The 17159-nt window shown below is 32.2% G+C and overlaps 1 protein-coding gene across 7 annotated transcripts in view; it reads right to left on the reverse strand.

Annotated features, from left to right (window-relative positions):
• The window catches only part of LOC145253622 (TBC1 domain family member 1-like), a 386800-nt gene that overhangs the window by 34742 nt on the left and 334899 nt on the right, over positions 1-17159 (reverse strand). For 6 of the 7 annotated variants that reach the window (XM_080112951.1, XM_080112950.1, XM_080112956.1 and 3 more), the window contains exon 11: positions 7847-7981. The exons of the other annotated variant lie outside the window; for it this stretch is intronic. In XM_080112951.1, the coding sequence (XP_079969077.1) occupies positions 7847-7981 (135 nt within the window). The remainder of the gene's footprint in view (positions 1-7846; positions 7982-17159) is intronic. 7 annotated transcript variants of the gene reach the window in all.

Here is a 17159-nt window from a genome sequence, read left to right on the forward strand (position 1 = left end):
GGCGTCGATGAATGTTGATCAGTTCAATTTTTTCTGTGTGGAGGAATTCAATTATGCATCTCTGTTTCTGACATACATCCATGACAGAGTTTGCTTTCTTAGAGTCTCACATCGTCAACATCTGCAACAAAGAGGTGAAACTTTCAGGTAATGAATGCATAAGTTCAGCTATCATAACAATGCAATTTGCAGTTTTCTCTGATCCATTCAGGGCTGAATAAAAAATAGCAGGCATTACTTTTGGAATGTTCCTTGTGTATTACAGAAGATCGGGATAGCAGTAGTACATTTGGTTTCAAATTTGACAAAGGGGAACAGCACATGACCTGGGGAGAATGCACAAAGAATTTTTTTTTTTTACATGGGGGTCAACACTTATCAAGGCCCGGAGGCCACTCAGAGATAAGGGTTATTGCGTGTACAGTAATCAATGAGATAGTATTGTAGTAATCATTAGCATTAGAGATTTGATAGTGTGTCTTACTTAAAGGGGCGGTTTGTCAGGAATTTGTTTATGTTGGACTTGAAGACATCCAATTGTCGCATACAGTTCTTGCTTGTCAGATTTGAAACTGGCAGTATCAATGTTCCGATCTTAATATTTATTTATATATGTATTAAGCTCTTAGTTCTTTATAATAATCGAGCACTTTGCTGGAATGATCTCGCACTAAACTTAGAAAGATATACATATAGTAATTATTTGGACCATTGATCAAATCACTTCTTAATCTTTTATAAAATAAAAGTAAATTTTACAATTTCCCTCATAATACTGTAGATAATATTAGCTCGATAATGTGTCTGCCCTACGAGTTAAAATTTTCACATACTTTAGACAAATATATTCAATACATCAACATAGATTTTTAAATATTTCCTTTTTTTCTTATGGAAGTCGTTCATGACAAAGCATGAAGCCCCTTGATGTAAAGAGCTAAAATAACATTTTTAAAAATTGGTTTTATAGGCTGCTCTTCAAAGACGATCATTTATTAAAAACAAAGAAAGAATATTTTGTGAAATGTGCATAAAGCAGAAAGGAAATTTGGGCAGAAATGTATATCTAAAACCGGAAGTTAAGAAATAACCCCAGTTTGTTTATGTGGTAGGACTTTAGATGGATTACCACCCCTTTAAAATCTTGGTCAGCAATTTTATTAAAAATGTTTTTTATTTACTACTAATTAGCCACTAAGGTCACAAATATATGCTTTCTTCATTTGCATGATACTAAAACTTTGGTAATGAGGCATAAAACGAGACCATAAGTTTCAAAGATGGCGGCAGGTCTGTCAATTGAGGTATGGAAACACAAAATTGATACAATACTTCCGCTATTCTTCAAAACTGCTTACTTATATATTTGGACAAAATATTAAGATTTTTTTGTTAATATATTTTTTCTAACATATTTACGTTTTCTTTTTTAAATGTATTATATTGACATATACTTTATTTACATATACTTTATTTACATATACTTTATTTACATATACTTTATTTAAATCTGCGCAGTCTATTACGATCGTCGCCGATTAAAAAATAGAAATATCTAAACAATTTGACAAAATATAAACATAGTTATTTGAAAAAGATATGCGATTAAAAAACACAAAATCAATTGATAAAGAAAGTTTACATATTTTTAAATATTTTTGTTTTAAATGGAGTGAAAAAAAAAAAAACCTAAATTATAGTTAACTATAAAAATATTTTTTAAATCGGCGATGATCATAATCGACTATGCAGGTTTAAATAAAGTATATTTAAATATAAAATAAAATACGCATCAAGTGCAATTGAAAGCCAAATACAACGTAATATTAGGAAAATAAACAAATATTTTACTTGTTTGAAATTTATCACAAATATATTTTGGAGGCAGACTCTATCTTCAGTGTGTTGTTTTGTTCCTATTTTTTTTTCCTTTTCTTCTTCCTTGCTATGTTGTAAAGTTGGAGAAAGTCTGTAAAGAGTCATGCATTGTATCTAGTGGTTGTATTTTGAAATGTTTGAACTGTGCGTAGGCAACGCGAGAATAACATCAAGGATGAGATTTGGCTTCCAAGCGCACTTGATGCGTATTTTATTTTATTCAAATTAAAACGTTTCTATATGAACTCTCATTCTTGACGATATTTAAATATAGTATATTTAAAAAAGAAAACAACTTTATTTGGAAAAAAAAAACATAAATATGTTAGAAAAAACAACAAAGATTTGTTAATATTTTGCCCAAATATATAAGTAAGCAGTTTTGAAGAATAGCGGAAAAGTATTGTATCAATTTTGTACTTCCATACCTCAATTGACAGACCTGCCGCCATCTTTGAAACTTAGGGTCTCGTTTTATGCACCATTACCAAAACTTTAAGGAACTTGTATGTTTAACAAATGGAATAGGAGATAGCCTCCTTCAATAATGTGTAATCTCTATAACAAGGAAAAAGGGAGATAACTCATTCAAAAGTAAAACACCTTTAATTCTAATTCTTCAGATGTTACGTTTCCGATTTCTCCTCTAAAATCTATTCAGCAACAGAAATCCGACTTCAAATCTTTATCTTGGTCAAGCTAACCAATCAATTATGTACGTTTTGAGAGTTAAATAGATTAAACTGAACCCTCTCAATCATACCTATTAACCCCGTTGCATTTTGCTACATCAAATGTACACAAGTATATTATTACTATATAATATTTAACAAAGTTTATCCAGAATTTTGTGATTATGTTGGAATGTATACAAGAATACTGTGCTTTTATCAACTAAGTAATTCAAAACGGTAACTAATCAATAAGGTAGAAATGTATATGGATAACAATTAAGCCATTGCTTAAACTTGAAATGTGTGTATATATGTGGCAATTAGGCTACGCAGTTATTCCCACATTTCATCCTTGTAAGGATTCAGACTAAAATCGAAGAACTGCGTGCATTTCAAATGCAGAGGCTAAAACCTTTCCTGCTGATGCTTGTGGTTTTTAATCTTTTCACCAGCTGCTATTTACTCATCTGACTGCCAATTTGACCTTTTAGTAAAGTGGAGAATTTTAGCCTGACGAATCCTTACGAGGATGAAACATAGAAAATTCTGTATAATTTAATTGCCATATATATTTTCATAACTTACGACCTAGCTCTACTCACGTATTGAGCACTGTTGAAGTAAATTCTGTAAATCTATACATGGAATATTATGTCTCCTTATAAAATTTTATGTAGATACAGAAATAATAATAATAAATATATATATATATATATTTATATATATTCAAAATATAAGTTTAGTAAGCCACTTCAATTAAGACTTTAGAATAAACAAACATTTATTTGTTTATATATCAAAGTAATTTTCAACGTAATGTTGTCATCATTAGGACACAGTTTTTCTTTTTTTTTTTTTAAATCTTATTTATCACTTATGGCATGTTCTCACTTAGAAAAAACAAAACTTGTTAAAGACTTGTTCGATGTTATCAACGGTGATTTACAAATGTCCAAGTTGGGAGATATGCCTGGCCGCATGCAAGAGTTATATAAGGATATGTTCACTCCACGAAAAGTTAACAATGCTTTTCACAGAGAGAACATATCCTGATATAACTCTTGCGCGTGAACACACGTATCTTCTAACCTGGACATTCGTAAATTGCCGTTGATAACATCGAACAAGTCTTATTTTTTTATAAGTGACAACATGCCATGAAGGATAAATAAGATTTAAAATGAAAACAAAAAAAAAGCTGTGTCTATCCTGATGAAGACGTTATCACGTTGAAAAGTACTCTGATTTATAAAAAATAAACGTTTGTTTATTTTATAAAGATCTGCATTGAATTGGCTTACTAAACTTACATTTTGAATTTTCATTAACGCTTTTCATGAAGAGAACATATCTTTTATATCTATCTATCTATATATATATATATATAAAAGTTTTGTGGTTAAATTTTAAATTCTGAAAAACCACATACAGAGGCATATATTCGATTTAAGAATTTATTGCTTGACAAAGGAATATATAGAAGGGGTTATTTTAATTTCCTTAATCCATGGATTTTCAACTACGCCTTATATCATCAGAGGAAATGAAATACAGTTCGCAAAATGTTCAGCTGCGAATGGACGCTATTTTGCTTTTCAGCACAATTATTGAAAATAGTTTTTTTGAGTGGTTGTGGATAATTATATGGAAAAAATTATACGAACAAAGAAGTTGATACAACCTGGGTAGTCCATTATCGGAAGGAATCAAGAGTTCAAGCAATATCTATCAGGATTTTTCCTCTGAATTCAGTGTCTTATCTCGCTTATATATATATATATATATATATATATATATATATATATATTGACGGAACCTCCTGATATTAACTCCCTTGTGACGAGGAAGACCTGATATTTTTATTGGTAACTTTGCTTTTGTATAAGCTGTATTACCTGAAGAGGTCTCTAATTACTAGGATTAGCTGATCGAAACATGCTCATAACTGTGTAAACAGTATATATATATATATATATATATATATATATATACACACTGTTTATTTGTTTTTACATAAGCAGTAATCTGTTGCGATATTTATTTATATATTTATTAGGGCAGCATTTTTTTTCTTGAAGACATTCTGCTAAATATTACAGATGACTTGTATCTTCATATTTTTTGTTGATCCTTTTTAATGTAGCATTTTCTTGCTTCTGGGGTGCTACCAAAGAGTATAATTAAAAGACTTACTTAAGTAGGAGGGCCTAAAAGGAAATATAGAATTTACTCCTGTCGTAACAAAACCAACTGGCAGAGAAAAACACCTTACTTTCCTTGTGCTGTGATCTTTTGCAACAGATTGCCGTCATTTGCGACCTAAGGCAGTAAATAAAGATTAGTAAATAATTTGTAACTACTGCAATGGTCGAAAGTTAAATAGAAAAAAAAAAAGCATAACTATTCTGATGACAAGCAAGTGTATAAAAAAGAAGAAAAGATCTGCTAAAAACAATTTTATAACATAGTCGATGACACATGACCCCCACCCCCCTCAAGGATTACATGATTAATTTGAATGCCCAACAGACAATATCCTCATGTGTCTAAAGTCTATCTGTACAGGGGTTTGTAAGGACAACCTGGCATGAGGATATTTCCCTTTACAAGTAAACCCTGACTAAATATGCAAAATCAAATTTCGTATTTGAAAAAAAAAAAAAAAATCTCCTTGGTATGGATAACCCACACTGGCTTTTACGGGGAATAGTGCATCTTCTCCAAGTGATGTTACCTCAAATAACAGCACAAAACTGGATGCTCCACCAGACTAGATGAATTCTGGTCCTGGAATCCAATAATATTGTAACATAGTGCAGATGGCAATATGCAAATACTGAGCCGTGAGCGAAATGGCATCACGATAAGGAAAAAGAAGACTCTAAAATAGAAAGAGCACATTTGAGAATACGATCACATTAGAGATGTGGGTGACGTCATAACTGTAACGAAAAGTCACACATGGCAGGAGAATAAGGAAATAAGTGTTGTGCAATAAAAAAAAAACGACTTGAAGTTTTTTTTATATTTTTTGTTTATTTTGTGACTGAGGCCGCAATGTGTTGGGTAATGTTACAATATCAAGAAACCACAACATATTTAAATGATCGATTGGAAAGAGAAAAGTTAATATTCTTAACTTCTTTACTAACTCAGTGTTTGTATTGTAGAGGAGAACTTTACTGGAATATTCGAATACCTACATATCTCATAAAGAGATCAAGTGTTTGCCCGAGGAAAGGGGCCTCTTGATTTCTGAAAACTTTGACTGAAGTCAAATGAAACAAAAAAAATAAAATAAAATAAATAAATAAATAAATATAAACTAATCACAAAGGAGAAAAGTGCTTTTACATATGTCCTCCCAAACCAGAGGCTATCGAAGATTATAATTTTCTCTGAGACTAAGTTTTTGGAGTTTCAGGCTGAAATACAAAAATTTATCAGGCATCTAGAAAGGATCAAGGAAAAAGATATGCTGACACAAGTCATCCATAATATTTAATGAAATATATAAGAATACTCAAAATTATCAGTAACTCATAATTCCACTGCTAGGTCTAGTCTGACATGCAATAGTGAATATAAATCGCCAGGTCAAATGTCAGAAGCTTATGTGTGGCCTTTATTCGAGCAAGGTGTGATCCAAATAAAAAATTAGCTCAATATTTCTTAGATGATAGCTGATACAAGTAGATAGAATTATTAATCGTACAAAACTTTATTGACTACTTTTTTTTTCTTTATTGCTTATATCAATTACATAACAAACCCATCCGGCCAAAAAACAAGTTTTAATTACAAAATTTTCATAAAGAAACAAATGAAATTCTTAATCTCATATCATTTAGTGATTGAGAAAGATTAAAAATTGAGAAAGGAAAAGAGGGTTAGAGAGGCAGTGAGTGAGAGGAAACAAGAACGATTTTTTTTTATTGAAAGAACAATTTTTCCCCCTTTAGAAATAAACTTACCTGCAAAAAAAAACATTTAAAAAAAACTTTCCTCACAAAAAGTATTGAAATATTGATGAAAAAAATTGCATATTATTTAAAAAAAAAAAAAAAATTTTTTTTAATTATTATTAAATTGCAATTTTATGTAATCAATTACAGTTATTTTAGAAAGCATCAAATAAAACAGTTTTTATCAGGACTAAATTAAATAATAAAGATTTTTAGATTAGTTTAAGAATAAATATGTTAATGTTTGAAAAATAAAAGAAAATGTAAAAATGTTAGAAAAATTGTGAATAAGCAGTTTTAGTTGAAGAAAAAATAGAAGAAAAAAAAAAAAAGAAAAATTTTTATATGATAGGGGCAGAGTCAAAAATTCACTTTCATTTGGTTTAAGAGCACAATTGAACCATAATACTTGACTTATGTTGTTAAACTTTAATTCAAGCTAAAATTACTTATTATTCTCCAGTTCAAATGTTTAAAAATCACATTTGAATCTGGATGAGCCATATTCTAAATATGTTGACCAGGAGAGACCAGAAGATACAGAGAGACCAAAAACACCTGAGGATGGTGTCTAGTAGACATTCGTCTACTAGACACCATCCTCAGGTGTTTTTGGTCTCTCTGTATTGGGGTTTTACAGAGACCCTGATTCTATTAGAAGTAAATCTTGACCAAATATTAAAAAAAAAAAAAATGCTTTGCTGTCTCAAGCCATCCAGCCTATCTCTTAGGTTACAGACGGGAACACACCCTTTATTAATAAAAAAAATAAAAAGCCATAGGCAATAAGGAATTTGTATAAAAATATGAATAAAAAAAACAAAGGAAATACTGGCAGGCTAGCATCCAGGATAAAAAGGGCTCCTTGACCCATTAATACACTGGGTGGGAAGAGGCAAACAATAATGTACCTTACAATCTCAGGAAGTGGCACTCCAGCTATGACAGAGGTCAACCAGGATCAGCCATCAGATCTTAATAAAAGAGGTTCTGGTTCCCTATCTATCGTTTGTAGCAACAAAAACATCTATGAATAATGGATAAAAATAGCTCTTGGCCATTCGAAATTGATTTTAAAAACTTTAAACTGGTAAATATTAAGTTTGAGCTTGAATTATGGTTCAATTGTGCTTTTTAGCCAAAAAAGAATGTGAATTTTCGACTGTGATCCCACCAGAGAAACAGAAAAAAAAAAGGCCCATCGAAGACTTCTTACTGTGTCCCCAACCGCTTAGAAAAGGGTGTATGCAAATGATCAAGTAATTAATGAAGAGGATAAAGTTAAAATGAACCGTGCGTCTCAAGCATTCGTCTTGACCAGTTGCTCACCTCTCAGGTTTTGGTTTTCCTTGTTCATTCGGATGAGAAGCAATGTTTCCTGAATTGCTTTCCGCCATCGAGCACGGGCATCCAACGTGGAACGTTTACAAATCATTTCCTGAGACGGTGACTCATCCAAGCTATCTGTTGGTGGAAACAAGACAACACAACTGTCATCTACGGCAATGAATTAAGTGAGGCGCGAAGAGGAGGCTCATTTGAAAGGAGTGATGGGACACATAACAAAAATAATAGACATTTTAACAATTTTTTTACCCCACTCTACACCTTTTATTTATTATCACAACTATTATTTTAAAACTAGTTGATGTATTTGTTGATGCTATGTGAGGTATTTTACTATAACATAAAAAATGCTATACCATTAAATTAATTATACAATTAATTATACCTTTAAAATTTACTATACTATCAAAATTAACTATATTACTAAATATTGGTATGCTATTAAATTAATTATACCTTTAAAATTTACAATGCCATTGAATTAATTATATCTATAGAATTTACTATGCCATTAAATTAACCATACTATCAAATTTACTCTACCGTTAAATGAACTATACCATTAAATTTACTATGCTATTAAAAATTGCATCTGTAATCGTTTGATACATTAAGGCCACATTGGGGTTGGTGTGTCCACCACTAGCCTCTCCCTCTTAGATAGTCCCCCCCCAAAAAAAAATAGTCTCAAATCTAATAGGTCCTGCACTTTCAACTAAGCTCCAACCCCTGTCTCATTGCAGCAATGTTGCATCTCTATGTCCATTTTACAAATACTTTAATGAAATGTGTTCTGATGAACTCTTTGCACTTGTGCCGCTCTTGACATACATACTCCCAACAAATCCATTTAGCAACAAAATCCCACCTCTTCACTGTAGAGGTCCCTAGATGCCGGAAAGCCTTCTACTCTAAAGGCTTCTTCCCTCAGATTTAGACTTTGGAATTCCTTCCCTGTTCCTTGCTACTTAGACTGTACTGACATCTATGCATCCATAGCCGTGAGCTTCTGGAAGGGCATAGGTCATCCATAACTTTGTAGATGCTTTTGTAGTATGGAGTTCTTTTTTCGGGGTGAGGGTGCTGGCTCCATACCCAACCTTCCCAGAAGGTACATACAACGTTTAACCTTCCCAAATAGTCACCATCTGGTACTGACCAGGCTCAACATTGCGTAACTTCGGAGATCTGGCAAGAACCGGTGTGTCAACGAGATTGTGTCGTACCTGTACTGACATGCAGAAGTTTAAATGTAATGTAAATCAACATCTTGCTCATCTTCTTACATGATTCTCAATAATAGCCCCTCATGTACAAGTGGCAATATGCCTTGTTTGGAGTGAACACGAGTTTAAAAAAAAAGGGGGGGGCAAAACTATTTAACTGTTTATTATTTGCTGTAGCTTTCTTTTGTGATTAAAACTTTTACCAGAGGTATTCTGGTCTTTTATTATTCTTATTACATATAATTTCTTTAAAGCATCATCATCATTGTTGAGGGAGAAGGGAGAGAGGAGCAATGGTTAGGGTTGATACTGACATGGATAGAAGACTCATGTAGGAATCCAATCACGTACACAATATTATTTCCATTAGAGGCGTTTGCAACCGTCATGTGGTTACACCTATGATTACCTGATCATATCAAGGAAAAACAGGGACAACAAAACAATCAGGTAGGTCAAGATATTGTGAATTGTTGCTGCTTCTTTGTGTGTCTTTTAAGCATGTACATACAACAGTTTCACACTTTTTTTACGCTCTCCTTTGATCAAGGTGTAATTGCTTATGTCATGATTACCATAAAAATAGGTTGGTGCAAAAATAATGTCGTTTTTGACATGAAGTTGAACATCAAAAAACATTATTTTTGCACCAACCTAATAATACTTACTATTACCTGTGAAGCTTACCAAACACTTTGAAGCAAGCCAAAAAACGAATGATGTCCAGGTGGTCAGACAACAGTTTCCTAGTTTGAGCCAGGGTGCTTTTAAAATGAAAGGGACGATACCGGAAGAGAAGATTTCCATATCAGTAAGAGTAAGACTATTCTCTATCCTTCTGTTCCACAGCTGTAGGCTGGTTTCTTTCAGAGGTATTGTTAGGAGTTCGACATGTTTGAGCAAGCTTCTCAACTACAATCTCTGGACTGCTGGTTCATGTCTTTGGAGGACATGCGTTTATCACTGATATTTTTTGTCATTTCTATTCAACTGGCAACTTCTTACCTCACATCTGAAGGGGGCAATACCAAAGAGGAGATGTAAGTTGTTCAGGTTGGGGATCAAAGTGGAAGTATTCATGTTATGATTTCTGTCAAGTAATATTTACTATTACCTGTGAATTCTATCAAACATTTTGAAGCAAACAAAAAAATGAGCGATGTCCATAAACTCAACAAATCTCAGTAGAAATTTCTTATTTCAATCGTACATTGAAATATGTTGCATTCCAAAATTAAAACAAAAAATACAGGTAAAAATGTTGATTTTTATGTCTGTTTACCCAAGTAAAATTATAATTAACAAATGTATGAATATATTTTTTAATAAATTAATCATATTTAAAACTAATATTTACATATAGATTGACACTTACAATTAATTGAATAACTTGGACATAACACATTATTGACATCAGAATTTTGGTTTATCAAAGAGGCTTAATTCGATAAGATTTGAGATCAAAGCAAAATAGTCATAATTTTTATTTCGTCATCTTCTTCACATTAAAGTTGATATCTGATAATTTCATCATCTTAAATTTCTGATAATTTCGATTTTTCAGTAAATTTCAAATAATTTCATTTCTTGCCCTGAGAAATATAAAAATACTTTTAAATATTTAAAAATCATATTTAAATATAGATTGGTGCTTACAATAATTAAATAACTTCCACTTGACGTATTAGCGTCATTATAATTTTGGATTAATAAGGACGCTTTATTAGATGTATTTCCGGTATCAAATGATTTTAATTTCGTCTTCACATTCATATAAAACCCGATTTTTGATAAGTCATAATCTGAAAAGTTTTGATGCGCTCAACAAGTGCTGATATGCACATATTGCATCCATGTTTATCAACAGTTTTAAGCCAGTTTGCATCATATAGTACCTATATAAGAAAAATGGAATCGGCTATTTTTTGTATAATAAGAACAAGAACTAGCAGGATTTCACGGGACTTGCTAGCTCAACCTAGCGACTGCTAACTTACTTTGTTCACCTTGTCATTTAGTAAGCTTTCTTTTCTATCGTTAATAATAGATTTTTTTTTTTTCTGAATCGACAAACAAGAACAACAGACGCGAGAGGCAAAAGCAAAAAAATTACTTGAAACCTCAACAAAAGGTTACAAGAGAGAATCCCCAGCACATCAACCCGACACACGCACAAGAGAAAAACTTTTTAACAAGCAATTTCGGCTGCTTATAGTACAATTAGTTTTTATTTTTATATATATTAATGGATAGAACAGGCAGAATTTAAATACTTAACAGGCCAGCTTGATAATATTTGCTTACATTTGACTTGAAGATGGCTATGTTGTAATCAATAGAGAAGTAATCCCATAGCACTGTGTTCCACGAATGAGTAGTTCGTGGAGAGAAATGCTCTACTGATGGCAACAACTGCATGCGTGGCACTTTTTTTGAGTCACTTTATATTATTATAAATAAATGTAATTCTGTAAATTCCAGAGTAATGAGAGTAAGTTACATAAGGTGCCTAAATGCCAGAAGCTCTAATAGCTTCTTCTCTCAGACTGCTGGATTTTGGAAATCCCTCCCTGTTTTCCTAACTGTACTAACCTACAGAAGTTTAAATGCAATGTGAACAAACATCTCGCTGCTCAACTCCCCACAGTATTCCGTTAGACATGATCCCAAATAGTAACCTGTTACATTCCAAGTGGCAATATGCCTTATTAGGGTTGGAAAAAAAGTTAAGAAAAAAAAAAAAATCAAGCAAGTAGACAGTAGCAACTGTATAGCAGGAATGAAAGGGATGGACGAATGCTTTTTTTTTTTTTAAGACCTGTTGTATTTTGACCTGCCATTTTTTTTGTTTAATATTGAACTTTTTTCTAATATAATATACAATATGTTATGCATAAAAAGGTTTTGTAGTTGATGTTATTGTTTGCATAGATAATATTACTAAACAAGCGCTTATTTAGCCTGTGGGGCTGGAAATAAGTAAACAATAGCACAAAGTTAAAAATGAAGTTAGTTTCGTCTTTCTCTGAATTTATTATTAGTCAAGTGGTTCAAGATGGCATCCATGTTAGGCAGTCTCTTCTAAGGTACAGGTTAGAATAAGAGTTTCATTTTGTGGTTTTCTTTGCATATTTCCAGCTCCTCAGGATAAATAATCCCTTTGCTTAATAATATTATCTGTGCAAACAACTGCATAACATACATATTATGTCAATTTATAAACAGTTTATTAATTGCTAAAATTTCGACTCAAATATCCTAAACTATAAAAAGTACTGATAAAGTTTTAATTCTGGGTGATTAAATATATAAGTGTTGGGACGATTAATCAAAATTGGAATTCGGAATCGTAACAAATCAGAACATTTTGGGACATTGGAATCGGTAAACACACTTGTACGGGGGCGATCTGTAGATTTTGGCTTTAAATTCAATAAATACTTATTATTATTACTGCCAGCAGTGGAAGGTTTTGTTTTAAACAAAATCATATAAAGATAATTAAAGGAATCGTTTTTGACATTGGAAAATATGCACAAATTTTTCAGATTCTGATTCCCACAAGTTTTGATTTTCCCGAATCTGATTAATCGTCCCAACACTAATATATATAGAGATGATGGTGAGTTACATTTCAAATGAACAAAAGAAAGAATCGGTTCACAATTATGATTTTTTGTTTACTTTTTTATTATAATTTTTTATTTTACTTATAGGTGAATGCCTATGTTTTTTCATAAATACCCGACACATGTTTCATTGTATTGTTGAAAGATATGAATAATAATAAGAATTGCTTCCGTGATTGTACTAACCTGCAGAAGTTTAAATGTAATGTGAGAAGACATCTTGTTGCGCAACTCCCTATAATCCCCTTTTAAACATAATCCCAAATAGTAGCTCCTTATGTTGTAAGTAATAATATGCTTTATTTGAAGGGGGGGGGGTTAAATAAAAAACCAGCAAAAGGGTTTATGGTGAAATTCAACCTCTTGTTTTTGCCAATACGTTTCTGGATAATCTATGACAAACAAGGTCATTCAGTACACAATTCAGAGCAAGGATAACAAAGTTTTAACGGCACATGTGAAACCATCACTCAATGCATAAAAATGAATGATTTTCTCCAACAATTTGGAACTACTGTTGGTCCTTGTTGATCTACTTGCTGGAGGTAACCTGAAGGCCCTCAACAAGATGAAGTGGTTCAAATCTACAAGAAAGACTTCAATCAAAAACAGATAAAATAAACATCTCCACTGCGTTCGGATGCAACTTGCTCAACAACAATTTACAGCTACAGGAGGCTATTCAAGCATCATGATCATACCATATATACACACAAACACTAGAAGCATTGTTGTTCAGATTGAAAGTGTTCTACAATATATCTCTTCTGAATTCACTAATTTTTATGAGGTGGATTTTGGTAGATTTTTTATTAAGCAAATCGTGTTATTTATTTATTTATTTGCAAACTGTTATCCTCATCTTGATAGTTGTTGTTGTTGTTTCACCACGTTTCGGTCAACTTATCCTCTGGCCGTCTTCGGGTGATTAACCCTAATGGGATAAGAATGCTGAATATCGTAATTGTATACTCAGTAATTACTGATTTTCATAGCTGTTGTCTCACCACAATTTTGCCAACTAAACCTCTGACCTACTTTGGGTAGGATTAAAATCACTATCTTCAGACACTGCTCATCTGGAGCGGTAGGGATTCAACGCCTCTATCCACTGCAACACGGGCCCCGAAGGTTGGATTTTTTGGTTTTTGTAAATCCAAGTTTTTAGTTTTTTTCTGGTCTTCCATTGTCGGGTTTGTACTGGATGGTATTATATATTATTTTTTATTGCAATTCTTCAAGATGAGTAATTTGTGTATTTATTTATTTATTTACTAGCAAAGGGTACCTGACGTTGCCCGGGTGTTTGGAGGTGTGTGTGTGTGTGTTGGGGGAGGGGTAGATCAAAACATGGCCGGGTGTTTGGAGGTGTAAAAGAAAAAAAAGTTTTAGTAGGAAGGTAGGCTTGAATCCCGAAGCCTTGACACAAAAGTGGAAACGAAAAGGAAGAAAAGCCAGACACCTAACCATTTCGGCCACGAGGGGAGAGGAATTGATAAGCGTGTTAAGTTAACGTTTATAAATTGAAATTGACAGGTGCGAGGAAGTTAAGTCGCATGATGTTTGACCTAGTTTTGCACTGCAAGACAGTTTCTGTTTTCTTCCGCCCCATCATTTGCTTTTTGAAGACATGGCGATTGAAAAATATCTCGAAAATAGCTGGTAAAAGTCGGGCAAATTAAAGATAGCTGTGACCCCCCCATTCTTAAGTCGTAGATATTACGATTTAGACGTGATATAAAAAGTTTTAAGGAGTGAGCTGACCGAGAAGGCCAATGAAAAAAGCGTTTTGCGGACATACACAAAAATGCACACACACATTTTGCCTTTTATATATAGAGATTTATTTCCACGTTGTTATCCTCATTTTCATAGTCGTTGTTTCGCCACGTTTCAAAAAATACACAAATTATTCATCTCAAAGGATTCCAATAAAAAATAATATACAATGTTATTTTTTATTGTTGTTTTAGTCTTTAAAATGACATTAAAACCAGGATTGCCAAGTTGGAGTCGGATTTTGGAAGAAGTCAGAGTTGTAAAAATGTTAAAAGTCAAAGTCAGAGTTTTTTTTTAACCTCCAAGGAATCTGCAGACAATTTGTATATTAGAAGACTTTAAAATAAGGAGTTGTAGTCGGGCAGTTTAGAATTCTAAGAGTCAGAGTTGAACATTATCCCTTGTGATTTTGCAACTTTGATTAAAACCACTTCCATCATCACATTTGGTTTAATACCCACTTTATACGCTAACTTGTGTTCAATGTTTTTAGAAATTGAAAGACCATTAAACTTATTTCTGGTCAGGATTAGCGTTGGGACAGTTAATCAAAATTGGAATTAGGAATTGAAAAAATTGTAACTTTTAAGATCTTGCAAAAATTGTGCCTAGTTTCCAATGCCAAAAGCAATTCTTTTGTATTTTTTAAAACAATTCTTCATTGCTAGCACTAATGATAAAATGATAAATATTTATTGATTTTAAACTATCAATAAAATTAAAATCTATAAATCAATCCCCCCACAAGTGTATTTTTATATTTGTGAAAATATATGTACATAGTACATGAGTTTTCATGATTATCCAAAAAAAAAAAAAAGAAAAGAAAAAATTTGCATGTAAATATTTAAAGATTTTAAAAGAATCGAAAGCTGTAATTTAAAACAGAATTGGTACTTATATCGGAATTGCCTCAGTCAGGATTGTTTGGAAATCATTTCCTCAATTAAATGAAAATTTTTATGGGCCAGATGCCCTTTCTGACAGTAATCTAGTGAGGTAAATGAGGGTCAGTGGTTTTATTGAGATACTATCTCTAAATGATTGCCTCACAATATGTGCAAAATTATGAATGCATATGTATTTTACAGCATATCAACCCTTTTCAGGTTATTTAATATCACTTTACAGGGTTCTACATTGCGAGTGAAACAGTCCCATTTGCGAGTGATTTTTCAAAGTGGCAACTAGAAATAATGAAACGCTTATCTTTTAGCGATTGTATTTCTTTCACCGACAATTTTTTAAAGCTCACTACTGAATGAAAAATATCTTTTCAAATTTTTTTTTTTTTTTTACATAAAACGAACAAAGTTAAATTATTTAAACAATAAAATTTTAATAGAACTATATACTCTTTTTTTAACAAAGGCTGTTTAAAAAATATCTGAAGTAATTAGAATGTTTATATCTTCAAGTATCAATATAAAATTTATTGTATATTTAGAATTACACTTATTAAAAAAAAAACACACAGAAAAATCTTTATGATGTACATACTCCTCACAGAACTAAGATGTCATATGCTAAAAATCATGTGGGTTTGGCTAGTAAACGAAAATATTTAGTTGTCAAAGGTCAACTAAAGATAAGTTTGTCCGTAGAGCCCTGCTTTATTTTGGATAAAATCTTGAACTACTTACCATCAACAAATTCGATGATTAATTAACAAGTTATGCATGATATAAATTTATGTGTATATGACTAGATGCCACCTCATATGATTCCTGGTATAGATTCCATTTAATTCTTAGTTGAAGCTGAACAAACCTGGGAGCAATGTCAATAAGGAGTGATTATATACTCCTCAAAGCTCTCAAATTGGGCCTTCACCACCAGAAATAGTTTTATATCATGTCCAGATTTATATAATGTTATAAAAGAATACCTAGACTTAATTAAGCTTGAGCTACTATGTCAAAAACTAACATGACAGGAAGCCAATGTAGCAAAGAACCTAGTAAACTCATTTTCTTGGGTGTTCAATGTTGAATTAAACAGATGTCTTTTGAGGGGGTCCTTCCATCTACTCCTATGAGAGATGGTCAGGAAGAGATTAATAATGTGCAATTGGCTGAACAATGAAAAAAGGTCAATGGCCATCATATTCAAAATAAATCAATGTACGTATATAAGATTGATTTATTTTGCATGAACATATACAAAATAATAAAATTATGAATTAAATGATTTATATAAAAGTATGCAGATAATACAAGTATCTGAACACTAATAAATTATCTCGAGGTATGAATTTTTTTTTTTGTACACAGGAGTCACCACTTATCAAGGCCTAAAGACCCTGAAAGGATAAGGATTAGGGTGTTTACAGTGATAGAAATTAGGAAGTTTTTTTTTTTTTTTTTTTTTACATGGGGGTCACCACTTATCAAGGCCCGATGGCCACTCAGGGATAAGGGTTATTGCGTGTACAGTAATCAATGAGATAGTATTATAGTAATCATTAGTATTGGGGGTTTTGATAGAGTGTCTTACTTGGGGGGGGGCAGTTTGTCAGGTGTTTATTTATGTTGGACTTGAAGACGTCCAAGTTGTAGTCAGGTGGGAAACAGGCAAGCGGCAGAGAGTTCCACTGGCGTGCAGTTCTAAGAAAGAAGCTTTGCTCATGGAATCTACGTTTGGATTTAGGCACAGATAAAG

The sequence above is a fragment of the Euprymna scolopes genome, chromosome 3 (assembly GCF_053919585.1).
Source record: "Euprymna scolopes isolate OS-2025 chromosome 3, ASM5391958v1, whole genome shotgun sequence".
NCBI lineage: Eukaryota > Metazoa > Mollusca > Cephalopoda > Sepiida > Sepiolidae > Euprymna > Euprymna scolopes.